This window comes from Schistocerca piceifrons, chromosome 2 (genome assembly GCF_021461385.2).
Source record: "Schistocerca piceifrons isolate TAMUIC-IGC-003096 chromosome 2, iqSchPice1.1, whole genome shotgun sequence".
Taxonomy (NCBI): Eukaryota; Metazoa; Arthropoda; class Insecta; order Orthoptera; family Acrididae; genus Schistocerca; species Schistocerca piceifrons.
In genome coordinates this window covers 703,493,912-703,521,473 of record NC_060139.1, presented here as the reverse complement: position 1 = coordinate 703,521,473, position 27,562 = coordinate 703,493,912, and the positions used below count along the sequence as shown (strand labels likewise).

Here is a 27,562-nt window from a genome sequence, read left to right as displayed (position 1 = left end):
CAACAGATGCATAAACTTACTTTGAATGCTATTATGTTCTTGGAGGAAAAGTAGTCTCAAAATCTTCAGAAGTTGTAAGTGGATCTTAAGGTTGGCCTTGATAGCGGTAAAGCAGATAAAAGTATCCAAACGAGGCTTACTTACGATGCTTGTAAAATAATACAAAAAGAGTGTCTAGGTAGTAATACGTTCACGAAAGATATGTGCAATGTCAAAAACATTAACGAAAAACTAAGAAATAATGAAGCCCTAATAACTAAGGCCGATAAGGGGAAGACGATTATCGTTTCTACAAAAAAAGAATATATTCAGAAAACGGAAATGTTCTTTGAAGAGAATGGCATCGTACCACTAGGGGTAGACCCAACGCCCGCCATACAGAGGGATATTAGAGCGAGTCTTCGCAATACTAAGAAGTTGATCGGAGAATTAGAAAAAAGGCATTGATAAACATGAACCCCAAGCCCCCAACGTTAAGGAGTCAATTTAAGCTCCACAAAATTTCCCATCCTATCTGCCCTATTGTGGATAGCACCAATAGTGCTTATCATAAATTAGCGAGACACTTACATTATAAAATTAAAGAATATTTCGGGTTTCAAAATAATTTTTCGATTAAAAATTCAATGGACCTAGCCAACAGACTTAAAACTGTAACATGTTCCAAAAATACCAAATTGGTGTTATTTGACATCATTAGCTTGTACACAAACGTACCAGTGGATCAGATCTTGAACATTATAGAACAAAAATTAAGGTACCACAAAAAATTATCCACCATAGAAATTGATGAGCTAATGTTACTTCTTAGAATGACTCTTAAATACAATAATTTTTCATTCAATAAAAAATTATATTCACAGCCATGTGGCCTAGCTATGGGGAGTCCACTTGCATGTATCATGTCTGAAATTTTTATAAATTCCCTGGAATTGGTTTTTTTGCGAAATTACCTGGAATTAGTGAACAATATCATCTTTTATGTGAGATATGTGGATGACACTCTTCTACTGGTTAATAACTCTCCAGAAGGAATAAAGCAAATTTTCGCAACATTTAACAGTCTACATGAAAAAATAAAATTCACACAAGAATTGGAATCAGCTGATAGATCACTAAATTATCTTGATTTAACGTTGACTATTAAAGATGCTAAAATAGAGTTCAACATATTCCGGAAGGGAGCTTATTCAGACATCATCAACCCAGCCGATTCAACCCACCCCCAAGCGCATAAAATGGCGTTTTTCTATTCTAGTGATTTCTATCCCGTTGTCAGATGTCAACCTCAAAAAAGAATTACAAATTCTCGAGAGTATTGCACAGAATAATGGCTATGATCCAAAGATAGTGAGGCAATTATATCATAAGAAAATGCGAAAAAGGACAACAACTTAGGAAACACAAATACTCAAACCCAAGATCAGACCAAGAAATGGTTGTCGGTTCCTTATATAGGTAATGCCTCCTCTCAACGAGTAATAGTTTAAAGCAAAATTTGGTTCATACCCTTGAGAAAGACTGTGATAAGTCGCGAAATCAGGTGTATATAAGATTATGTGTGATGATTGCCCATGTTATTACACAGGTCAAACAGGCAGATCTATAGCAGTAAGGTTTAAAGAACATCTCCCAATAAAGGACGTAGGAACACGGTGGTCAGCCTTTGCGGAACATCTGGTGCAAATGGCTCATACACCTAAACCTTTACATGACATAGAGCTAATTAACTTTTTGCAGGTTCTGCAGACGACGTTATAACTAACGTTGAAACCTAGGTAAACGATAAAGTTAACCTGCAACTGTAGGCTGTATATTCTTATATATATACTGCTGAAGTTCTAAACATATATAAATGATTAATCATAGAAGGTATTTCAGACAGTTCACTCCCAGTGACTGATCACAGAAATCAGTACTAAATTCCTGGAATTTATTACACTGTTTGCAATTCCTGGGAGTAATGCCACATAGCAGTTTGAAATGTGACCAACATGTTAGTCCAATAGTGGAGAAGGAAGTGGAAGATTCAGATTTTTTGGGAGGAATCAGAGCACAGTGTGGTGCACCTATAAAGAAAACTGCTTCAAGATGCTAGTATGATCACTTCTTAGTGTTCAACTGTTCGAAGTCATTATCAAATAGGTATGACAGGCATACATAAAACAAATCTAGAGGCATGCCCCTAGGATTGAAATACATCAGGAAAATTTTTATGAAAGTTTATCAGGGAAGCACAGGATGTGAATCCTTGGAAGAAAGGCATTGTTGTTCTTGCAGAACATTGTTGGAGAAATTTAGAGAACCAGTATTTACAGAGGGACCGCAAAAATAAAAGTGCTTCCATTGAATATCTTGCATAAGACTCACAAAAATAAGATAAAGGGAGATCAGGATATTTACTGATGATTACAGATGTTCTATTTTTCCCCTCACTCCATATGCAAATGAAATACTATAGAAAGTTACTAAAGTGTGTCTGAAATACCCTCCATTACAAACTGTATAGTGGCTTATATGAAAAGTGTCAGGACTATAAAGTGGCAAATTGGATTAAAGGAAGGCTTCATACAAAAAACTGACTTCTGTTTTATGAGCAAAAATGTGATTCATATTACCATTTGGAGATGAACACAAGCATTATAATTATTATTGTAGATATGTGAATAATCAGCACATATTTTTTTCCTGAATTTAAGGAAAAAAAACCTGAGTGCACAGATTCGTTGTAATAAAGTTGGTACTGCTCAACCTCCAACGACAGATTCCGTTATACTACAGCGTTGTTGCACAACTGAGGAAGTGCAAGGAAAGTTACAAAAAGGGAAAACTGACTTTGTCATTATCCATCTCGCAACAATTAGAAGTGTGTATAAATCACTGAACTGAAACAACGTATAGAAGATGAAAAATACAAGTTCATGCTGAGCGAAAAAATCGAAGTGGCTGGATCTGTCCCAGATTTGTGAGTGGGTGAAATGTGCGTGGGACTCCAATCTGGTACCACTGGTTTGTGAAAAATCCTTCAAAAAATGTGGTATCACAAATTCAATGGATGGAACTGAGGCCAACCTTATATACAGTAATTTCTTGAATTAATCAGCAGATATGTTAGTGTTGAAGATCAAATAATGATAAAGTCAGTATCTTGAAATCTACCTACAAAATGGAAGTAGGGCAGTATCAATGAATGGTGACAAAAGCATAATGTAGAGTTTCTTGTGAATTAATGGAAGTGAGTAACATCTATTGGAATACATGTAATAGCATTTCAGATTCTTCAGTTAAGTGTTTATTTAGCTGTATACGAGCAAATAATAACTTGTAAGAAGTTAAATTGTGGTTAATACTTCACTTACAGCATGCTTTTGATGCACCACAGACTGAGACTGCAATAACATTACAATATAATGGGCCCTATTGTTGGAGGTGGAGTAATACCAACCATATAGCAATTAATCCACGCAGTCCACTTTTTTGTCCTTAAATGTGGGAAAAAATATGTGCAGGTTATTCATGTGTACATGGTACATGCTGTACATCAAAGAATTATTTAGATAACACAAAGTAGGAATGATATAAATATAACATAACTGAAACACCTGTGTCATCCTACAATATACTGTACTACTGTACTTTCACAGCATAATGTATGTAACCAGGACACTGAGTGCTGAAGATCTAAGATGAGAAATACAAACATCTTTTCAACTACATGAGCTCAACATCCAGTTCATTATTGTAGGATATTGAATTGTTTTTCTGACAGATGGATGAGAAATAATGAAGAATTTAATGGGCTAGCAGAAATAATTATTATGGTTCTAATGTCATCTGAAAGAGAATATTAGTGTGTGTGTGTGTGTGTGTGTGTGTGTGTGTGTGTGCGTGTGTGTGTGTGTGTGTGTGTGTGTAAGAGCAACGTCCACAGTAAATAGATTTTTGTGAAATTAGACAAGTAAGTAATTATATGCCTGCAAGTATGATTTCAATAACTTTTAATTGATGAGATCACAGGCAACAGCAAAAATTAGTTTTTTAGTCCATTTTAAATCACCACTTTGTCCTGCAAAACTTTACTAGATAGTGACTACATAAGACAGTTCCATTTCTCATTTACTTTTACCTGGTGCACAACACAGTTACACACTTATTAAGAGCTGTATTTCACATATTTACAAATGTTGGCACCTTGCCGCCTAGAATAGCAATGACCACTGAATGCAAAGAACAGTACAATAACACACAAGAACAGAGCTGCCATTCCTTGCTGGCAGAGTAAACTTGTCACATGTTACTATACTTGCAGCAAACTGTTTTGACAACTACACTCAACTACAGCCTCTCATTGACTGCAATCAGTAAGCAAAAGCTTTACAAATATTTTACTTATAAACCTGACAAATTTTCATAATCACACACGTGACATTTTTGACAAAAGCACATGCTAAATAAAGATGTTTTCTTCACTGCAATACAAATGATGATCACTGAATAGCAGGGGCTTGCATTTTTCATTATGTTAAATTGCTGAGCAGAAAAAAAATTAGCGAATATAAAGAGAAGTGTCCTGTCTTTGATATAGTTGGTCATGGTGACCAGAACATTGTTTATTTAGTTTTTGTCATGATAATTGATGAAGTATCTTCTTTGCTTTTGTATATGAATATTATATTTTCATTGGAAATTGACAGTACCTGGAAAATATTCCTGAGAAGGTGTAATTTATCAGATGCTTTGAAGAGTCTTGAAGGTCAAACCACGTTTTGAAAATAACTTCCCGTGTACAATTTTAAGACAGAACTCTTCTCTTTACACAAAAATCAGCAAATATAAAGAGAAAAATTCTGTCTTTTAATTGTACACAGGAAGTTATTTTCAAAACAAGGTTTGACTTTCATGACTCTTCAAAATATCTCATAAAGTACACCTTCTCAGGAATATTTTCCAGACACAGTCAATTTTCAACAAGAATTCATACACAAAATCAAAGAAGATACGTCATCAATCATCATGACAAAAAGTAATTTAACAACGTTCTGGTCACCATGACCAACTATATCCCCACTTAACAATTACTTCTCCTTTGAAAGCATCATCGCCTACAAACAAATCTGTGGTACAGCAATGGGCACCAAGATGGCACCACCCTAAGCCAAGCTGTTCATGGACCATCCAGAATCCCAATGCGCTCATCTGGTTCAGATCCACTGATGACATCTTCATCATCTGGTCCAACAGTGAGTGCACCCTGTTCACATTCCTCGTTGTGAGGGTACAGTGTCCTCACATGGCAGAGTGTGTGTGTGTGTGTGTGTGTGTGTGTGTGTGTGTGTGTATGTGTGTGTGTGGAGAGAGAGAGAGAGAGAGAGAGAGAGAGAGAGATTTCTCCATTGAGCGTATTGTAGCCATAGCTACCAGTATAAGTTAATCTCTGCTTGTTGGCAATACATTGGAGACCAGTTACTGTTGTGGTGCAAGTTACTTGTAGTTGGGCTATAAGCCAGGACAAAGTCAGCTGAGCTAAGGTATCACATTTGCCGGCACTGATCAGTAGCAGTCTTAATGTTTTTATAGCGTGTCCACGCTGTGATCAGATGTTGCTTGAATTTCAGTGTGGAAGCGATTGGCAGCAAATTGTGGCATATAGATTGAAATACTGAATGTTGTCAAAGATGTTCATTTTTACTGAATGTTTGAATAAATTACAATTTGTGGCCCCTAAACAACTGATATTCTCACTTGAAGCAGTAATCACACTATCCCCGGAGGAATTATTTAATGAGGTTACCTGCATGGAATGTTTGTTGGAAAAGTAAGAAGAGACTGTGACCCAATATACCAAGCCTGGAGGAATACTGACAGAGTCGTTATATCCTGAATCTTCTCTCCCATTCACTTCGCCTGATCCTCCTCAACCCAACAAGCCATATTTCTTGGGGTCAACCTCCATCTCAAGCATGGCCACATCCGTACTGCCATCCACATCAAATCTACCAACCATCAACAATACTTCCTCCTCCTCATCCACCCATTCCACACCAAGTAGTCCCTTCCACACAGCCTAACTACCCATGGTCACTGTATCTGCAGTAATGAGTAACCCTTTTCCAAATATGCAAATGACCTAAATGAGGTCTCCATAGGCCAAAATCTCCCCCCCCTCCAAACCCTTGTCTAGAAAAAGATTCCTATGCCTTGTCTCTCCAGTCACTTACCACCACCTACAAACCCACTGCCCAGCAACACAAGGGCACTCCTCTCATGACCTAGTACCAGCCAGGGCTACAGCAACAGAATCCAGTTCTCCACCAGGGTTTCGATTATCTCTTGCCATGCTCACTATTCTCACCACCCCTTCCACAGTGGTTACTCTGCACCCAAAAAACATATGCAATATCTTTGTCCATCCCTATTCCACCCCTGCTACCAGCCTATTGCCTCATGACATCTAGATGCAAAACCTGTATCACACATCCTCCAACTACCACCTACTCCAGTCCTGTCACAAACATTTCCTCTTTTGTCCAAAGGAGGCCTACCTGTGAAACCAGCCATGTGAGTACAAACTAAGCTGCAGCCACTGTGCTTCTTTCTATGTGGACATGACAATTAACAAGCTGTCTGTCCGCATGAATGGCCACCACCAAAATATGGCCAAGAAACAGGTGGACCATCCAGTAGTGGAATATGTTGCCCAACATAATGAGCTTCACTTTAATAACTGTTTCACAACCTGTGTCATCTGGATTCTTCCTACCAACACCACCTTTTCTGAATTCTCCCTACAACATATCCTACATTCCCATTACCTCCTTGGACTCAACCTTCACTAGTCCCTGTACTCCACCCACCTATTTGCTTTCCTGCTCCCACTCAAGCACTACACCAGTCTTCATCAACGCTCCTACTAGTCTGTCCCCTCCTCTACTTCTCTCCTCTGCCCCTTGCCCCTTCCTATCGGCCCACCCTCCCAGCACTGCACCTAGCAGCCTGTCCCCACCATGTCCCTGAACCACACGTCCTACAAGCAGCACAGACTCTTTCCCTATCTCTAATCTGCTATCCCTCCCCCTCTGCACACTCCTTACCTTCACCATGTACCCCATCCAATTGCTGCTCACATCAGACAAAGTTGCAGTTGGACCCCAGTGCCCAGAGACAGTGGCCATGTGTGTGTCGGTTGTGGTTGTATTAATGTGTGTATTTTCCGTTTCAGAAGAAGGTCTCTGACTGACAGCTTAATACTGTAGCAATCTATTTCATTGTGCCCATCTGTGACTCAACAACTCTTCTAGATGGTGAGCAAAAATCTATACTTTCCACTGTTGTTTCTTAATACAATGGATCCACAAAGTGAACTTGATTCAAGGAATCAATCATTATTAAATGGATAATAGATGACACCCTCATCAACAAATTTACAGGTGCACAATCCTTTCAAAAAAACTTGGCTTATAATCAAGTGTTAACTCATACTTCATACACTACGGTTTACTGATTTACAAGAGCTCTATGACTTGAGTTTGGATGTTCATAGCTTCTTACGCCTGGATAAATATCAAAGTTTTTTGGAGCTGCTGTCATAATGGGCTGACCAAACAGGGTGTGCAAAGCTGTGTGTGTGTGTGTAGAACAGAGTAAGATTGCTGAATGACTGGTGATAATTACATATGAAAGGGGGAGAGACTCATAAAAGATTGAGAGAATAATTAACTGAGTTTTCCCGTAATTTCTTGAAGTTTTGGTTAGCAGAATCTACTAAACACAGCCAATATAGATGTCAACCCCTTAACTTCACTTGAAAACAAGACAATCAAAACAAAATTTGTGGACTGGGTGAGCTTTTGCACAGTTAAAAAATCTCAAAATGTAACCATAATATGAAGTGTAATTTTTATAAGAAGAAATGATTCTGTGAAGAATGAGTTCACAAATAATAGAAGTGTGGCATACAAGAGAGCTTAATTTTCACTTGTATCTGAAACTCACTCTTCCTTTTCTGCCAAAACACACTGTTTCACATCTCTCAATTAAAACAGACATGTATTTTTTTTAAAAAAAAGTACTGGCAATAAGAAGCAGTGTTAAAATTTTGAAGTTTGTGAGTAGCTGTCACTTACTTAGTGTACCAAATTGAAATAATTCATTTGTTATTTTAAAAAAGAATAGTGAAACCAATTTAAATGGAAGTTGCAAATTCAGAAACATAAACTGTAACATGCTCAGCTCTATGCTTTAAGCAGTTATTCATGCTGAACAGGAATGAAATCTAAGCTACAGTCTTTTAAAGATGGAGGTTACAAAAAAAGTCTATTAACAGAACCCAAAAAAGTTAACCCAGGTAACAGCAGAAACTGGGGCAGGTCTGACAACAATAAATATCAAGCTTTTGAAAACAAACATTCTTGCTTCTGGGACAAAAGGGTATAGGGAAGATAAGAAAGATAACAGATATATGATTAACTACACTCCCGAGAGCAATCTCTACACACAAGACACTGAACACTAAACAAGCACAACATTTGTGTCCCACAGTTCTAAAAAAAAGGGAACACTAATACTGTTAATTCAATATTCTCAACTGATCTTGGTTTTGGCCCTTAGTCAATTTCTGCTGCCTGTAGGTATAATCTATTTACGTGTGTGAGTATAGTCCGCAAACTACAGCAAACAAGAGATAAAAACAGCTCTGATTCCCATTAAAAATGACTTGAACTTACAACTACCAGGAAGAATACCAAATTTCAGCAAGGCATTTCCAAAAGTTGAGCATAAGGTAAGAAGGTGAAGAAGATACTGCAGGTTTGGTTGGGAGACAGTGAGGGGGAGAGGGTTCTGGGCAGGTGGGGTTGCATCCTACAGGACAATCATCGAGGAAAAGATTAATCCTGGCACAGCTGTACATTTGCTGGTGACTGTAAAAACATGATGAGGTCATACAGGGAAACTGACACATGCCAGAACAAACTACTACTGTCTTCCACCAATCACCATGCAAGGTGCCTTACTGAATCATCATCCTGGGCTCTGGAGAACAGATCACCGGCAGCCTCCTCACTACTGTGTGGGAGGCCAGGTCCTTCATTATCCACTGTTGCCAGCTCCTCCACCTGCCAATGGCACAGTCCTCTCATCTACATAACTGATGTTTTAATCATTTAAACTCATACAAATAGTAAATGAGATTAATAAATGAAAGGTATTGCATTTTACAGTAAAAAAACTCATTCTATAACAGCTTCCCATTAACTTGTGGATAAATTTTTCAGACCATAAAAGAAAATAATCAGTTATTGACAATATAATGTAACTGGATAGATAAAAAAATATCTACTCACCAAGCAGCAGCAGGAGAAGACATAAACAAAAATCTTTAACTTATGCAAGCTTTCAGAGCCAGTCGCTCTTCCTTCCAGCAGAAGAATTGAAGGAGAAGGAAGAGGGCTGAAGGAAAAGGACTGGAGTAGTTTAGGAAAAGGTTTTTGAGTCATCAGTCTTCTGACTGGTTTGATGTGGCCTGCCACGAATGCCAGCCTCATCTCAGAGCAGCACTTGCAACACACGTCCTCAATTATTTGCTTGTTGTATTCCAATCTCTCTCTTCCTCTACAGTTTTTGCCCTCTACAGCTCCCTCTAGTTCCATGGAAGTCATTCCCTCATGTCTTAACAGATGTCCTATCACCCTGTCCCTTCTCCTTGTCAGTGTTTTCCACACATTCCTTTCCTCTCTGATTATGCGCAGAGCCTCCTCATTCCTTAACTTATCAGTCCACCTAAATTTCAATATTCGTCCGTAGCACCACATCACAAATTCTTCGATTCTCTTCTGTTATGGTTTTCCCATAGTCAATGTTTCACTACCATACAATGCTGTGCTCCAAATGTACATTCTCAGAAATTTCTTTCTCAAATTAAGGCCTATGTTTGGTACTAGTAGACTTCTCTTGGCCAGGAACGCCCCTTTTGCCAGTGCTAGTTTGCTTTTGATGTCCTCCTTGTTCCATCTGTGACTGGTTATTTTGCTGCCTGGGTGGCATAATTCCTTAACTTCATCTACTTTGTGATCAACAATCTAGATGTTAAGTTTCTCGCTGTTCTCATTTCTGCTACTTCTCACTACTTTTGTCTTTCTTCGATTTATTCTCAGTCCATATTCTGTACTCATTAGACTGTTCATTCCATTCAGCATATCATGTAATCTTCTTCACTTTCACTCAGCATAGTAATGTTATCCATGAATCATATGATTAATATCCTTTCACCTTCCATTTTAATTTCACTCCGGAATCTTTCTTTTATTTCCATTTTTGCTTCTTTAATGTATAGATTGAAAAGTAGGGGCAAAGGGCTACATCCCTGTCTGACAGCCTTTTTAATCTGAGCACTTTGTTCTTGTTCATTCACTCTTATTATTCCGTCTTGGCTCTTGTACATAGTGTATCTTACCCATCTCCCCTATAGCTTAACCATATTTTTCTCAGAATTTCAAACATCTTGCACCATTTTACATTGCCAAATGCCTTTTTCATGTCGGGAAATCCTATAAATGTGCCTTTATTTTTCTTTAGTCTCGCTTCCTTTATCAACTGCAACATCAGAATTGCCTCTCTGGTGCATTTACCTTTCCTAAATCCAAACTGATTATCATCTAACACATCCTCAATTTTCTTTTCCATTCTTCTGTATATTGTTCTTGCTAGCAACTTGAATGCAAGAGCTGTTAAGCTGATTATGCGATAATTCTTGCAATTCTCTGCTCTTGCAGTCTTTGGAATTGTGTTGATGACTTTTTTCCGAAAGATGGTATGTCGCCAGATTCGTACATTCTACCCACCCACTTGAATACATTTTGCTGCTGCTTCCCCTATTCATTTTAGAAATTCCGATGGAATGTTTTCTCTTCCTTCTGCCTTATTTGATCTTAAGTCCTCCAAAGCGCTCTTAAATTCTGATTCTAATACTGTGTCCCCCATCTCTTCTAAATCAATTTTTGTTTCTTCTTCTATTACATCAGACAAAACTTCACCCAAATAGAGACCTTCAATGTACTCTTTCCATCTATCTGCTCTCTCCTCTGCATTTAACAATGGAATTCCCATTGCACTCTTAATGTTACCACCACCCTTGCTTTCAGTTTCACCGAAGGTTGTTTTGACTTTTCTATGTGGTGACTCAGTCATTCCAACAATCATTTCGTTTTCGATTTCTTCATATTGTTCATGCAGCCATTTTGTCTTAGCTTCCCTGAACTTCCTATTTATTTCATTCCTCAGCGACTTGTATTTCTGTATTCCTGCATGTGACTGAATATTTTTGTACTTCCTTCTTTTGTCGCTCAACTGAAGTATTTTTTCTTCACATTTACCTTCATTGCACCTATGTTTTTCTTTCCAACTTCCATGATTGTCCTTTTTAGAGATATCCATTCATCTTCCACTGTATTACCTCCTGAGTTATGCCTTATAGGTGTATCTATAACCTTAGAGAACTGCAAGCATATCTCGTCATTCCTTAATACTTCTGTATTCCACTTCTTTGTGTGCTGATTCTTCGTGACTATACTCTTAAACTTCAGCCTACTACTTGGGATTTGAATCTATATCTGCTCCTGGGTAAGTCTTACAATCCAGTATCTGATTTTGGAATCTCTGTCTGACCATGATGTAATCTAACTGAAATCTTCCTGTATCACCTGGCATTTTCCAAGTATATCTCCATCTCTTGTGATTCTTGAACAGAGTATTTGCTATTAATAGCTGAAATTTATTGCAGGACTCAATTAGTTTTTCTCCTCTCTCATTTCTTGTTCAAAGCCCATATTCTCCTGTAACCTTTTCTCCTGCTCCTTCCCCTACAACTGCATTCCAGTCCACCATGACTATTAGATTTTCATCTCCCTTTACACACTGTATTATCCTTTCAATATCCTCATATACTTTCCCTATCTCCATATCTTCAGCCTGTGACGTCGGCACTTATACCTGAACTATTGTTGTCGTCTCCTTATCTTCAGCCTGTGACGTCGGCACTTATACCTGAACTATTGTTGTCGGTGTTGGTTTGCTGTGGATTCTGACGAGAACAACCCTATCAATGAACTGTTCACAGTAACACACCCTCTGCCCTACCTTCCTATTCATTACAAATACTACTCCTGTTATACCATTTTCTGCTGCTGTTGATATCAGACCAGAAATCCTGGACTTCTTTCCATTTCACTTCACTGACCCCTACTATATTTAGCTTGAGCCTTTGTATTTCTCTTTTCATATTTTCTAGCTTCCCTACCATGTTCAAGCTTCTGACATTCCACTCTGCGATTAGAGATCCGAATGGGGGACTATTCCAGAATCTTTTGCCAGTGGAGAGATCAACATGACATTTTTTCAGTACAAATGTCCTTTGGATATATGTTATGTGTCTTTAATACAGTGGTTTCCGTTGTTTTCTGTGATCTCATGCCACTGATCATTGCTGATTCTTCCGCCTTTAGGGGCAGTTTCCCCACCCCAAGGATAAGACAGTGCTCTGAATCTCTGTCTGCTCCTCTGCCCTCTTTGACAAGGCCCTTGACAGAATGGGGGTGAGTTCTTATGCCAGAAGTCTTTGGCTACCAATGCTAATTATTAATCAAAATTTAACCGGCGGTGGGTTTTGAACCCGGGACTGATGATGTTTGGATTACTGATTATTAAAGACGCTACCCCTAGGCCTCGGGTGGTGGAAAAGGGGTAGAGTTTGGAAATGTCACCCAGAACCCTGGGTCAGGTGCACTTACTGGACAGGATGAGAAGAAAAGGTTGATCATTGGGGTCTGCACCGGATGAGATTTGAAAACCTGAGAGCTTAAAGGTGGAAGATAGGGTAATATGAAAGACAGAGATTACAACTAAAACATCGTGCACTAGTTAATAAGAGTGAAAAGCTAAGAGCATTGTATGTAACAGAGATGGGAGGAGGGATGGTGAAAAAAGTGGCAAGTCAAAAAATGAAAGCTGTAGAAAACTACAACAGAATGAAGAAACGAGTAGTTAGTGTGAAGAAATGCTGAGACAGAAGGAATTAATGTAAATTAAGGCCAGGTGGGTTGCAAGAACCAAGGACATGTTGTAGCGCCAGTTCCCACCAAAGGAGTTCTGAGAAACCGAAGTCAGAGGGAAGAATCCAGATGGTGCATGTGGTGAAACAGACACAAAGATCATGTCTGTCATGTAGTAGAGCATACTCTGCAACAACATATTGTGTGTTGCCAGTATACGCCCTCTGATTATGCCCATTCGTCCTGACTGATAATTGGGTGGTACTCATGCCAACGTAACGGGCCGAACAGTGTTTACATAACAGCTGGTACATGACATGTCATTTCACCTTTGATAGTACATGTTTTGCCAGTTACAGGGCTTGTATAGGAGGTGGTAGGAGGGTTTATAGGGCAAGTCTTGCAGAAGGGACAGTCACAGGGATAGGAGCCATAGGGTAGGGAGATGGGTGCAGATGAAGCATATGGTCTGGCAAGGAAATTGCAGATATGGAGAGGGCAATGAAAATCTATTCCAAGTTTGGTGGGAAAAATCTCAAACAAAATGGATCTCATTTCAGGGCATGAATTTAGAAAGTCGTGGCCTTTTCAAAGTGGCTGATTAATACATTCAAGACCGGGATAATAGTGACTGGCAAGTAGTGTGATAGCCCCAGGGAAATCTGTTTTTGAACTAGGCTGGTGGTGTAATTATGTCCAGTGAAGGCTGATGTGAGGGTGGTGGTGTATTGCTGTAAAGAGTCTACATCCGAACAAATACATTTTCCTCGAATGCCAAGGTTGTATGGGAGGGAATGTTTGATATGGAAATGATGGTACCTGTCAAACTGTAAGTATTGTTGTTTGTTAGTAGGTTTAATGTGGACAGAAATGTGGCCTTTGGTAAGGATGAGATCAGTATTAAGGAAAGTGCAATGGGATTCAGAATAGGAACATGTGAAATTTAATTGGAAGAAGGTATTTAGATCACAGGAATTTTAACAGATCGGCCTCACCATGAGTCCATATGGCAAAGATGTAATCAATGTATTTAAACCAAATCAGGGATTGAAGGCTTATGGATCCCAGGAAAGCCTCCTCCAAGTGAACCATGAAAAAGCTGGCACAGGAAGGAACCATCCTGGTTCCCGTGGCCGTGCCCCTAATCTGTTTCTATGTATGCCCCAAAAGCTTGGTTGGTTGGCTGATTTGGGATAGGGGGCCACACAGTGAGGTAACCTGTCCCATCCGATTAGGGAAGGATGAGGAAGGAAGTTGGCCATGCCCTTTAAAGGAACCATCCTGTCATTTGCCTGAAGCAATTTAGGAAAATCATGGAGAATCGGATGTGGGTTTGAAGCATCGTCCTTCCGAATGCGAGTCCAGCATGCTAACCACTGCACTATTTTGCTTGGTCCACTCAAAGATGAAGTAGTTGTTGGTGAGTATAAAGTTGATGAAGGTGAAAAGTCACAGGTTTGGAATCAGGTGGGTGCTGACTGAGGCAATGTTCAGCAGCAGATAGACCATGTACCTGGGGGCTGCTGGTACAGAGGGAGATGGCATCAATGGTGACAAGCAAGGTGTGTGGTGGGAGTGGGACGGGCACAGATTTCAGATGATCTAGGAAATATCATCAAAGGGAGAGCCACGTTTGAAATGACACATACCATATATCAGCTGTTATGTAAAAATGTTCAGCCTTTTACATCGGCATGATTACCATCCAGTTATCAGTCAGGATGAATGGGTGTGGGCATATGCATAGGGCGTGTTCTGGCAACACACAAAATCCTGTTGCAGAGCATGCCCTACAATACGACAGTCATGACCTAAGTGCCTGTTTCACCACATGCACCATCTAGATTCTTCACCCAGACACCACAGGTAGGAACTGGTGCTACAATGTGTCCTTGGTTATCACCACCCACCTGGTTTTAATGTATTTCAATTCCTTCCACCTCAACATTTCTTCACAGTAACTACTCCTTCCTTCACTCCTTTACAGTTTTATACAGCTTTTATTTTGTGACCTATCTATTTTTCGTCTTCCCCCTCCCACCTCTGTTACATGCAATACACTTAGCTTTTCACTCATATTAACTTGTAAATGATGTTTTAGAAGTAATGTGTTTTGCATAGTACCCTGTCTTCCACCTTTAAGCTCTCAGGTTTTCAAATCTCATCTAGTGCAGTTCTCCTCATCCTGTCAGGTATGTCTCCCCTGACCTAGGGTTCTTGGTGGCTTTTCTGAACTGTACCCCTTTTCCTGAAATTCTCCAGTCCTTTCTTTTCACCCCTCTTCTTTCCCCTTCAACTCTTCTGCCGGAAGATGGAGCTACTGGCTCCAAAAGCTTGCATAAGTTAAGCTATTTTGTGCGTATGTTCTCCTGCTGCCGATTGGAGAGTAGATTTTTTTATCTATCCAATTACATCATACCATAAAAGGGATACAAGTTTACGGCGCTTTGGATAAAGTTACATGAGTGTTGAAAATCATGTCTTTTTTCATATTTAAAGGAATCAGTGTTGTGCCCTGCTCCATCCAACTTTTAAAATTCATACAGCAATTGCATAACAAATTAACTGTATTAATCAGATTTTTTGGTCATATTTTTTTCCTAATATTTCTCAGACATCCAAGATGTGTCCCCTACTACAGAAAATCGCTTATTTACTGTTATTTGTGCAAGCACCTACATATTAGTGGTTTAATTATAGGTGCACAAACTCGTTGCTATTTCCTTTCTAAACACATTTTCATAGACCAATCAATATGTTTTCAGGTGCTGTGAGTTATGCCATTACATGTACTCACTGCATGGACTTTAACAACCAAGTAGTGTGTAGACATAAGAGCATAACTTGCAGCACCTGATGAAGATTACTGGTTCATTAGTCGAAACATTGTGTTTCTAATGAAAACAGGAACTGACTTGTACACCCAAATGTACACCATTAATCTATCATGCTGAACAAACCTGAGAGATTACAATGACATATTATTTAATAAATGTACTGGTACTTAATTGTGAACAATAGAAGGTACAAATTATAATCCACCCTACAGCATATTACTGTGGGGAGAAATGTATCCTAGAAGAAGTAACAAATTATACACTCAATATAATGGAAGGAAACATTCCACGTGGGAAAAATTATATATAAAAACAAAGATGAGGTGACTTACCGAACAAAAGCGCTGGCAGGTCGATAGACACACAAACAAACACAAACAAACACACAAAATTCAAGCTTTCGCAACAAACTGTTGCCTCATCAGGAAAGAGGGAAGGAGAGAGGAAGACGAAAGGAAGTGGGTTTTAAGGGAGAGGGTAAGGAGTCATTCCAATCCCGGGAGCGGAAAGACTTACCTTAGGGGGAAAAAAGGACAGGTATACACTCGCACACACGCACATATCCATCCACACATACAGACACAAGCAGACATATTTAAATGTCTGCTTGTGTCTGTATGTGTGGATGGATATGTGCGTGTGTGCGAGTGTATACCTGCCCTTTTTTCCCCCTAAGGTAAGTCTTTCCGCTCCCGGGATTGGAATGACTCCTTACCCTCTCCCTTAAAACCCACTTCCTTTCGTCTTCCTCTCTCCTTCCCTCTTTCCTGATGAGGCAACAGTTTGTTGCGAAAGCTTGAATTTTGTGTGTTTGTTTGTGTTTGTTTGTGTGTCTATCGACCTGCCAGCGCTTTTGTTCGGTAAGTCACCTCATCTTTGTTTTTATATATAAAATTATACACTCATGTGTACAAGGGTCTTTCCTTCTTTTGTGTCTAACTAGTTACAGATGTCTGGGAGAAATCAATGAAGTCAATCTTGGAAATAGTAAGAGCAACTATTAATGTTTATACTACTTGCATAACAACTGTGATCGAAAAATCACAATTTCAAAGAAAATTTTTTATACATGTTCTTTGCTTTTTTCATTTAGACAATAATGATAAACAAAAGATTACAATTTGCATTATTTCTAAATCTGTGTATGTTATCCTCCGTTTACAACATTCAAAATATCTGTAGTATTACTACTCAATACAACCTTTTTTGTGAAAACTAAGGTCTCGTATGACTGTCACACCCAGAAACAATTTTCAAATCCCCCACAATCATGCTTTCCCAAATGCTCCCGATTATTTCTTCTCACAATTGCATAACAACATGTGAAACCATTGCAGGTATGAAACCATTGCATATTTCAATGACTGCCTTCATTTCCTACTAAGTACATGTTGTAAGATGTAAACTATAAATACTGAAGCTGTTTTTTATACAACTATCTGTTTAATCTCATTTATCAAATCACCAAAATATTAGTGAAATTAAGTTTAACTGTGGACCTACACATAATTATAATATTTTTTCCTAACTAACCATAACACTACCACTTGTCACAACAGGGTTATACAGAATTCCTTGCACATATGGTCACGTGTACATAGGAACTACAAAGAAAAGAATTAAAACCCGGCTTACGATCTATTATCTGGGGAACGAAGGTAAATTGGCAGCAGCAGATCGTGCACTCGGACCACGTAACCACCAAATTCAATTCTCTGATACGATACTTCTACAAAGGGCACTCAATAAGTAATGCGACACATATTTTTCTCGGCCAATTTTGGTTGGAAAAAATGTGGATTTCGCTGTGGGACGTCGTGGAATATTCCTGCATCAGCCCCTATAGTTTCATGAAGCTCTGATAGATGGTGTTGCTATACATAGCCTTCAACACAGTGTCTGTAATGGAGGTGCATTCCAAGCAGAGTGCTGTTACAGTTCCATTTGGTGGAAAAATACAGCATAACACATATTAATAGACACTTGTAGAATGTCAACAGAGACCTGGCAACGAACAAAAACACCACGAGTTGTCGGGCACGGAGTCTGTCATAGTTGTAACAAGGTCGGGCAAACCTGTCTAATCTCCCGCATGCCTGCCAGCCGGACACAGCTGTGACTCCAGCAATGTAGAACATGTGGACACTCTCCTTCAAGGTGATCAATGTATCATAATCAAATATCTTGCTGTACGACTGGACACCTCTGTCGGTAGTGCTGATACACTCGTCCACCAGCTGGGCTACTCAAACACGTGTGCCCACTAGCTTCCTCACCACCTAACAGAAGATCGTAAAGAGCAACAAAGGTCCGCCTGAGCAGAACTGCTTGCACATTACAAGGCTGATTGTGACAATTTTTTGTCAAACATCATCAAAGGTGACGCAATATAGGTTCATTACTTCACACCGTAATTAAAACGGCAATTCGAGGAGTGGCGTCACACCGCCTCTCCTCGAAAGAAAAAGTTCAATGGGGCACCCTCGAACTGTAAAGCCATAGTGATAGTGTTCTGGGATTCTGAAGGGGTTATTCTGTTTGATCTCCTCCCTCGTGGGGCAAAGATCAACTCTGAAGTGTATCGTACTACCCTAAGAAAACTGAAGAAACGATTTCAGCACTTTAGTCAACACAAAAATGCAAACGAACTTCTCCTTCTCCATGACAACGCACGGCCTCACACGAGTCTGTGTACACAAGAGGAGCTCACAAAACTTCACTGGATTGTTCTTCCTCATCCACCCTCCAGCCCAGATCTTGCACCTACCAGCTTCCATCTGTCTGGCACAATGGAGGATGCACTGTGCAGGAAGTAGTATGTGGATGATGAGGTTACTGATGCAGCAAGATGTCGGCTCTGACGCCCACCAGTAGAGTGGGCATACCGGCTCTCCCAGTAAGGTGGATACGACTGTCTCACTGAACTGAGATTATGTTACAAAATAGGATTTTGTAGCAAAAAGAGTGGGGAATAATATGGTGTATTGAGATTCTGAATACAACCAACCTGCTTTCAGAAACAAAATGTGTTGTATTACTTATCAAACACCCCTCATATCAAGATTCAATCATTACTATGCTAGGATGTACAGAAAGGTCAAAGAAATTAAAAAATATAAAAACAGGTTAACATATAAGGGAGGAGAATTGAAACAACACAATTTGGGCCTTCTTTAAAGAATCAAACTCCCACATGTAAAATAGCTTCAAACTTCTGATTTCTTTACAGATGAGTTAATGTGTTAAATATTTGACATTAAGTATATGGGTGAGAAATAGATTAGTAAAGGTTTGAAATTATGTTTTGACTTTGATCAAAGTCACTAAGTGCACTCATTCGCAACTATTGGATGGAAATAGTCAGGGTAATTCCACATGGTGATTTACTCTAACTCGTGCACAGTTTCCAACTGTAACACTTTTCTTCCTGTGTCAACCCTTTAACATTTTGTCAATAATTATGAAATATTGAAAAGTTGGAAGCTGTTAGATAGACAACATGCAACTAGGACTGGCTGTCATTTAATAATATAGATGTAGCAAATAGTGCCACTTCTTCTGCAGTACAAAATTCATAACACACACTGGTGCGACTCCGCAATCTGTGGCAGCGACTTGATGATGTCATGAGCCGACGATTGTTACATATAAACAGCTTAGCTTGCTGAGCTTATTTGAGCTCATACATCATCCAATGAAGTCTTTATAGTCTCTGAGAACTTCTCCAATACTAGAAGATTAAACATTGGGCACAGCAACATGCGTTACACCATGTTGTTTTGTCCATATAACTAAAATCACCGAGGATCAAGTAAATATTCTCTCAAACAAGTCATATATCTCTTTCTCTGCAGGCAATCCCCAACACATGCCGAGACAGAAAACCACCACATTAAGATCTGTGTATATTCATGCGAAATATTTTTGTATGTCCCCCCCTCCCCCCCCCCCCTCCCGGAGATGGGACCATATCTTGAGACATGTTGTAATAATACAATAATTTAAGTACATTAACAATTAACTTATGGCTAGTAGGAGTTACAAAAAACCTGTTGACAAAATTTCTTTATCAGCATATTATTATTATTAGATTATGTTTAGAAATGTTCTGACATGAAAATGAAGAAGTAAAACTTACACTGTCTTCTCTGTTGAGAATTTCATCAGCATCATCATCACTAATATCACTAAGATCTACTTCGTGACATACAGGATCCTCCAAACAAATCTTCTTTCCATCTGGTTTATCAGAGGCCATTTCCAGATTATCTCGAGGTCGCTTTCCATGAAGCAAGCTATCAGATACATCAACTGTCTTCTTCATACTGTCATCCAGTTTCACTATAACACCAACCAAATTAGATTAATATTATCAAAATGTTAAAAAAACTGTTTCCCGAAAAACATAAAATACCTCTTACCATCCAGCAGCTTGTCCTCCTTCAACTCCACTATCCGTTCTGCATCCAAAAGTTCATCATGTGGCATCCTAACACTGAAACAAAGGCATATGTATGTTGTTTAATAAGATACAGCAGTTATTAACATAGTAATTGTAGCATTAATATTTAGTACACTGTGACTGTACGGGACACAAGAGCAAGTGCATTTGGCTTTCTAGTCAGTGCATTAATGGATTACAGACATCTTTTCACTACATATTTACTATAGTTCAGCTTACCATCTACATCTGTCACTTGCCTTCTGTACAATGACTTTACAAAGATCAGAACTAAACGTAAATAAAAGCAAAATAACAAGTTGGAATCAAACAATATCTATTTTTATTATTTTGTCATGCAAGATGTAATAAATACTACTTCATGAATCTTCTTCTGCTACTTGCATTAAAAGTTTTCAAATGATTTGAAAACAGAAATTACTGTAGTTTTGTTTCCACATACAAAATCTTTTACACCGTACTGTGTGCCCCAAAATCAACCAACCATCTCTCTTTCATTCAAATGTGGTAGAGATAAAGCGTATGAATGACATTTCTGTATCAAAGTCATTATCCAATATATAACAATTTATCATCGTCATTATTATTATTATTATTATTATTATTATTGTTATGTTATTACTAGGATTATAAATTATATTAAATCTGTGGATATTTAAGACATTTATTCAAATATTGTCATTAATACTAAGACACTGTTTAGTTTCCACAAGAGAAACATACTGTCTCTACAGCTGAGCAGTAAAACACCATTAGCAGCATGCTTAATATTCATCGGAGCTGGCCATTAAATAATAAATATTCATTCAAAAGAAGATACTGAACTGATACAAGCTGCGATTCATTTTGACTTGTGTGTTTTAGAGTACTACTGACCACAATTTCTGTTGCCAGACTAGGTCATGGCAGAGCTATGAAAATGCATAACTCCTACATGACATGAGTATTACTCACAAATTGCTTTTACATGTGAGGTTCATTGTCAACTTGTAAATGTTGTTATCTTAATTTGTCTGCTACAGTAATATGTCTGCTATAAAATTGTCTGAGGTAATACGTATGCAACTATTATTGTAGTTTAAGTTAAATTGGTCCTTTCAATATCATGTGGAGAAAAATCAACAGACTGTTGTCAAATTATTATACATACCTATATGGCATAACACAACCCATGTTAAAGCTTCTACACATAATGGATGTGGAACAACATGACTGCAATGAATAAAGCTTTTCAGAAATAACAGCAAACATTTGCCTTTTGTGATGGTTCAATCTTTATTATACCACGACTGGTATCAAGTTGCCTAATGACTCATCATAAAATAGTGGTACATACTTTGTAGTGATTGTTTGCTAGAATCAATTACTAAAAACTGTGTACCACCACCTGACTGTGAGTCACTAGGCAAGTTGGAACTGGCCACGGTATAACAAAAACTGAACCATCACAAAACGGGATTGGTTACAGTTATTTCTCCAAACCTTCGCAAAATGCAACAGTTTCTGAGATAGGGGTTTGATGCAGATCTGGATTGTAAACCCCCTTCTCACATTAACAACATCCATTTTGACATGCTGGATGACCACAGTACAGTTTCTTGGAATCTTTTACATCTGAGAAATGTGGGGTTGGTCCTGTATCTCCCTCCCTCCCTCTCTCTCTAAAAAAAAAAAAAAACACCACAGAAATTGTTTAAATAGGGAAACACACAGAACAAAGTTTACATAAATCATAAACAAATGGTGCACACAATCTTCCTCCACAAAGATGTTTAATCTTTATGATGAAAAGCAGTAAACTCAACTGCAGAATAAAAGTAATTACCAAATCACAGATAGGTGATATTCCTTCATTAGCAGACCCTGCCACAGGTGCAATCTACAGTTCAGAAAAAGAAGTATTTGCCAAACTATTAATTTGCATATTGTATTCTGAAGCCCACTTGTTTGGTATGACTTGAAAAGTGATTCATAATTTGTTCCACTGTTATGTATCAGCTGGAGCCCAGAATTGACTTTCTAACTTCATTTTAAAATCTCACCTGTAAATGTTCCTTGTCTTAGTCTTACACCACGAATGGTTGAAAGTGACTGTGCTGGTATCATACTGCATTAGCTTTTTATTACAATGGTAGTTACACCTTAACTAAAGTGCTCAATGTGTAAGAATGTTAAGCTCTCACATTGGCATGGTCTTTAAATTCTTACTGTCAGCAGATACTAGAAGGCCTAAGGAAAGGAAGGTTAAGTGTTTAAAATTCATTAAAACTGAGCTCCACATTATTTTGAAAAAGTGATGATTTGCAGCTTCTAGAAATTTTCGGAAAATCATGGTTTGCACACAGCTGTATTGTCACTTTAACAAACAACCAATTAAGTCAGAAATATGCCATCTCCAGTACAATGTGACATCATTTAGTAGATGCCTGACAAATAAACAGATGCCCATTAACAAGTGCCACACCATAATGTAGCTAAGTGTACGGCAAGACTAAATTCATTACACACAAAACATTAACACAACTGGAGAAGTTTGTGTGGAGGAAACAGCTGATGCCTGTTTCCAACAAACCATCATTGCAGCAATGTGGAGTGATATACGGAAAACATGTAAATCAAAACAGTTAGTTGAATCCCACTCCACTTGCCCACAGTAATACTGAAATATTCTAGCTACTCAGACATAGTTAATTTTTTGTATATCACTGAAGAGTTTAAAGCATTTATAATTCTTTCAAAGTATCCATTTTTCCAAACAAGAAGATTCTCTCATGGCTGCACTGAAAGTCTGTTTACACAAAGTAATTTTATTTATATCTCTTACTGGATGTTCAGTCTAAGCTACTGGCTCAAAGTACACTAATGTTTGTGAAACTGCAACATCATGAATGAAGAATACAAATGACATAAAACTCACATGACATTCAAAGCAATTAATACAAGGCACTGTGTACAGTACTCTCTGGGCAACCATGTTATTACCTTGTAATTACCTGCTTATGATGCCTTGCTGGCAACATAAGTAAAATACCTTCCCTAGTGATATTGCTCTGCTCCACAGCAGTGTCAGTTTAATCACCATCTGCTGTTTCAGTCATGGATGATAAATGTTGACTCTCTGTTTGAATCTATGCTGTCTGATTCTGATATATTTTTAGTTTACTCGTCCGTCAAAGAACTTCCCTTCCAGCAATCATAACACACTTTTTTTGGTGCATTACATCGCCTTTCTAGTTTTCTAATGCCACAACACTAAAGCAAATGTCACAGCAGCAAAAGAAAACTGATTACACAGTCTAGTGGTTAGTGTCTTTGATTAGTTCCTGGTTTGATTCCAGATGACTACATCAATTTTTTCTCTGGTGGAAAGGTATGGAAAGAGGGTCCCCTCAGACATAAGAGGCCAACTGAAAATCCACTTGAATATAAAAGCAGCAAAACTTATGTGCAAGTCGCTGAACTAGCATTTTACTTCAAAAGGCTTGCACATGGCAAGGTGACACACATTTACTATTAGCAGCAAATGCATCAGCTATTATTTTCCTGGATTACAGAGAGAGAGAGAGAGAGAGAGAGAGAGAGAGAGAGAGGTGCTTGACCTATTTCCACTATAGGTCTTACTTTTTTGCTACATTCCACACCAGTCTAGATGGTATGGTGGAAGTAGAAAGGGAACCATTTTCTTGCAAAATTTTGCCAGTGGTATAAAAAAGTGAGGGTTGGTGTTCCTTAATTAATGCTAAAAATTTGGGTTTCCTTGTCTCTACAGATTTTTAATTTCTTCTCTCAATTTTTACCTGACAATCCAATGTTTTACTGTTGTACCAGAGAGAAGAAGTCAACACAAAACGAAATATTGCATTCAAATCAATGAAATGTTGACTGGCTCAGTTGTTTGACAATACTCTTTACCAATTGTAACTTTGCAACATTTATTCACTATGTGGTGTTATAAATCCAAGATTCTTCTAAATAAGGTACTGGCCACTTTAATTCTGGTGTGTTATTCTTTTTTTAAAAAAAATCTAATGTAGTATGTTCATTTTGCAAGTACGTTCTTTCCTCCGCGTATAACGATTTCATCATTCTGGTACCTTTCAATATAAAATCCCAGAGTTTCTTTTGTAGCCTGGAATTCAAGTTATGACCAACAAAAACTATTACATTTTTACAAATATGGATATTCCTTGTTGTTTTTGTTATGGTCTTCAGTCCTGAGACTGGTTTGATGCAGCTCTCCATGCTACTCCATCCTGTGCAAGTTCCTTCATCTCCCAGTACCCACTGCAACCTACATCCTTCTGAATCTGCTTAGTGTATTCATCTCTTGGTCTCCCTCTATGATTTTTACCCTCCACGCTGCCCTCCAGTACTAAATTGGTGATCCCTTGATGCCTCAGAATATGTCCTACCAACCGATCCCTTCTTCTGGTCAAGTTGTGCCACAAATTGTCTTCTCCCCAATCCTATTCAATACTTTCTCATTAGTTATGTGATATACCCATCTAATCTTCAGCATTCTTCTGTCGCACCACATTTCGAAAGCTTCTATTCTCTTCTTTGCCAAACTATTTACCGTCCATGTTTCACTTCCATACATGGCTACACTCCATACAAATACTTTCGGAAATGACTTCCTGACACTTAAATCTATACTCGTTGTTAACAAATGTCTCTTCTTCAGATTCACTTTCCTTGCCATTGCCAGTCTACATTTTATATCCTCTCTACTTCGACCATCATCAGTTATTTTGCTCCCCAAATAGCAAAACTCCTTTACTACTTTAAGTGTCTCATTTCCTAATCTAATTCCCTCAGCATCACCCGACTTAATTCGACTACATTCCATTATCCCCGTTTTGCTTTTGTTGACGTTCATCTTATATCCTCCTTTCAAGATACTATCCATTCCATTCAACTGCTCTTCCAAGTCCTTTGCTGTCTCTGACAGAATTACAATGTCATCGGTAAACCTCAAAGTTTTTATTTCTTCTCCATTGATTTTAATACCTACTCCAAATTTTTCTTTTGTTTCCTTTACTGCTTGCTCAATATACAGATTGAATAACATCGGGGAGAGGCTACAACCCTGTCTCACTCCCTTCCCAACCACTGCTTCCCTTTCGTGCCCCTCAACTCTTATAACTGCCATCTGGTTTCTGTACAAATTGTAAATAGCCTTTTGCTCCCTGTATTTTACCCCTGCCACCTTTAGAATTTGAAAGAGAGTATTCCAGTCAACATTGTCAAAAGCTTTCTCTAAGTCTACATATGCTAGAAACCTAGGTTTGCCCTTCCTTAATTTAGCTTCTAAGATAAGTCGTAAGGTCAGTATTGCCTCACGTGTTCCAACATTTCTACGGAATCCAAACTGATCTCCCCCGAGGTCGGCTTCTACCAGTTTTTCCATTCGTCTGTAAATAATTTGCATTAATATTTTGCAGCTGTGACTTATTAAACTGATAGTTCGGTAGTTTTCACATCTGTCAACAACTGCTTTCTTTGGGATTGGAATAATTATATTCTTCTTGAAGTCTGAGGGTATTTCGCCTGTCTCATATATTTTACTCACCAGATGGTAGAGTTTTGTCAGGACTGGCTCTCCCAAGGCCGTCAGTAGTTCTAATGGAATTTTGTCTGCTCCCGGGGCCTTGTTTCGACTCAGGTCTTTCAGTGCTCTGTCAAACTCTTCACGCAGTATCGTATCTCCCATTACATCTTCATATACATCCTCTTCCATTTCCATAATATTGTCCTCAAGTACATCGCCCTTGTATAGACCCTCTATATACTCCTTCCACCTTTCTGCCTTCCCTTCTTTGCTTAGAACTGGGTTTCCATCTGAGCTCTTGATATTCATACAAGTGGCTCTCTTTTCTCCAAAGGTCTCTTTAATTTTCCTGTAGGCAGTATCTATCTTACCCCTAGTGAGATAAGCCTCTACACCCTTACATTTGTCCTCTAGTCATGCCTGCTTAGCCATTTTGCACTTCCTGTTGATCTCATCATTTTTGAGACGTTTGTATTCCTTTTTGCCTGCTTCATTTACTGCATTTTTATATTTTCTCCTTTCATCAATTAAATTCAATATTTCTTCTGTTACCCAAGGATTTCTACTAGCCCTCGTCTTTTTAACTATTTGATCCTCTGCTGCCTTCACTACTTCATCCCTCAGAGCTACCCAATCTTCTTCTACTGTATTTCTTTCCCCCATTCCTGTCAATTGCTCCCTTATGCTCTCCCTGAAACTCTGTACAACCTCTGGTTTGGTCAGTTTATCCAGGTCCCATCTCCTTAAATTCCCACCTTTTTGCAATTTATTCAGTTTTAATCTACAGTTCATAACCAAAAGATTGTGGTCAGAGTCCACATCTGCCCCTGGAAATGTCTTACAATTTAAAACCTGGTTCCTAAATCTCTGTCTTACCATTATATAATCTATCTGATACCTTTCAGTATCTCCAGGATTCTTCCATGTATACAACCTTCTTTTATGATTCTTGAACCAAGTGTTAGCTATGATTAAGTTATGCTCTGTGCAAAACTCTACAAGGCGGCTTCCTCTTTCATTTCTTACCCCCAATCCATATTCACCTACTATGTTTCCTTCTCTCCCCTTTCCTACTCTCGAAATCCAGTCACCCATGACTATTAAATTTTCATCTCCCTTCACTACCTGAATAATTTCTTTTATCTCATCATACATTTCTTCAATTTCTTCGTCATCTGCAGAGCTAGTTGGCATATAAACTTGTACTACTGTAGTAGGTGCGGGCTTCGTGTCTATCTTGGCCACTATAATACGTTCACTATGATGTTTGTAGTAGCTTACCCGCACTACTATTTTTTTATTCATTATTAAACTTACTCCTGCATTACCCCTATTTGATTTTGTATTTATAACCCTGTATTCACCTGACCAGAAGTCTTGTTCCTCCTGCCACCGAACTTCACTAATTCCCACTATATCTAACTTTAACCTATCCATTTCCCTTTTTAAATTTTCTAACCTACCTGCCCGATTAAGGGGTCTGACATTCCATGCTCCGATCCGTAGAACGCCAGTTTCCTTTCTCCTGATAACGACGTCCTCTCGAGTAGTCCCCGCCCGGAGATCCGAATGGGGGACTATTTTACCTTCGGAATATTTTACCCAAGAGGACGCCATCATCATTTAACCATACAGTAAAGCTGCATGCCCTCGAGAAAAATTACGGCTG

The 27,562-nt window shown here is 38.6% G+C and overlaps 1 protein-coding gene across 1 annotated transcript in view; it reads right to left on the bottom strand.

Annotated features, from left to right (window-relative positions):
- The window catches only part of LOC124775764 (zinc finger CCCH domain-containing protein 13-like), a 265,138-nt gene that overhangs the window by 28,650 nt on the left and 208,926 nt on the right, over positions 1–27,562 (bottom strand). Inside the window, 3 exon segments of the mRNA XM_047250596.1 lie at positions 9,012–9,113; positions 20,019–20,221; positions 20,302–20,375. Coding sequence (XP_047106552.1) covers positions 9,012–9,113; positions 20,019–20,221; positions 20,302–20,375 — 379 coding nt within the window.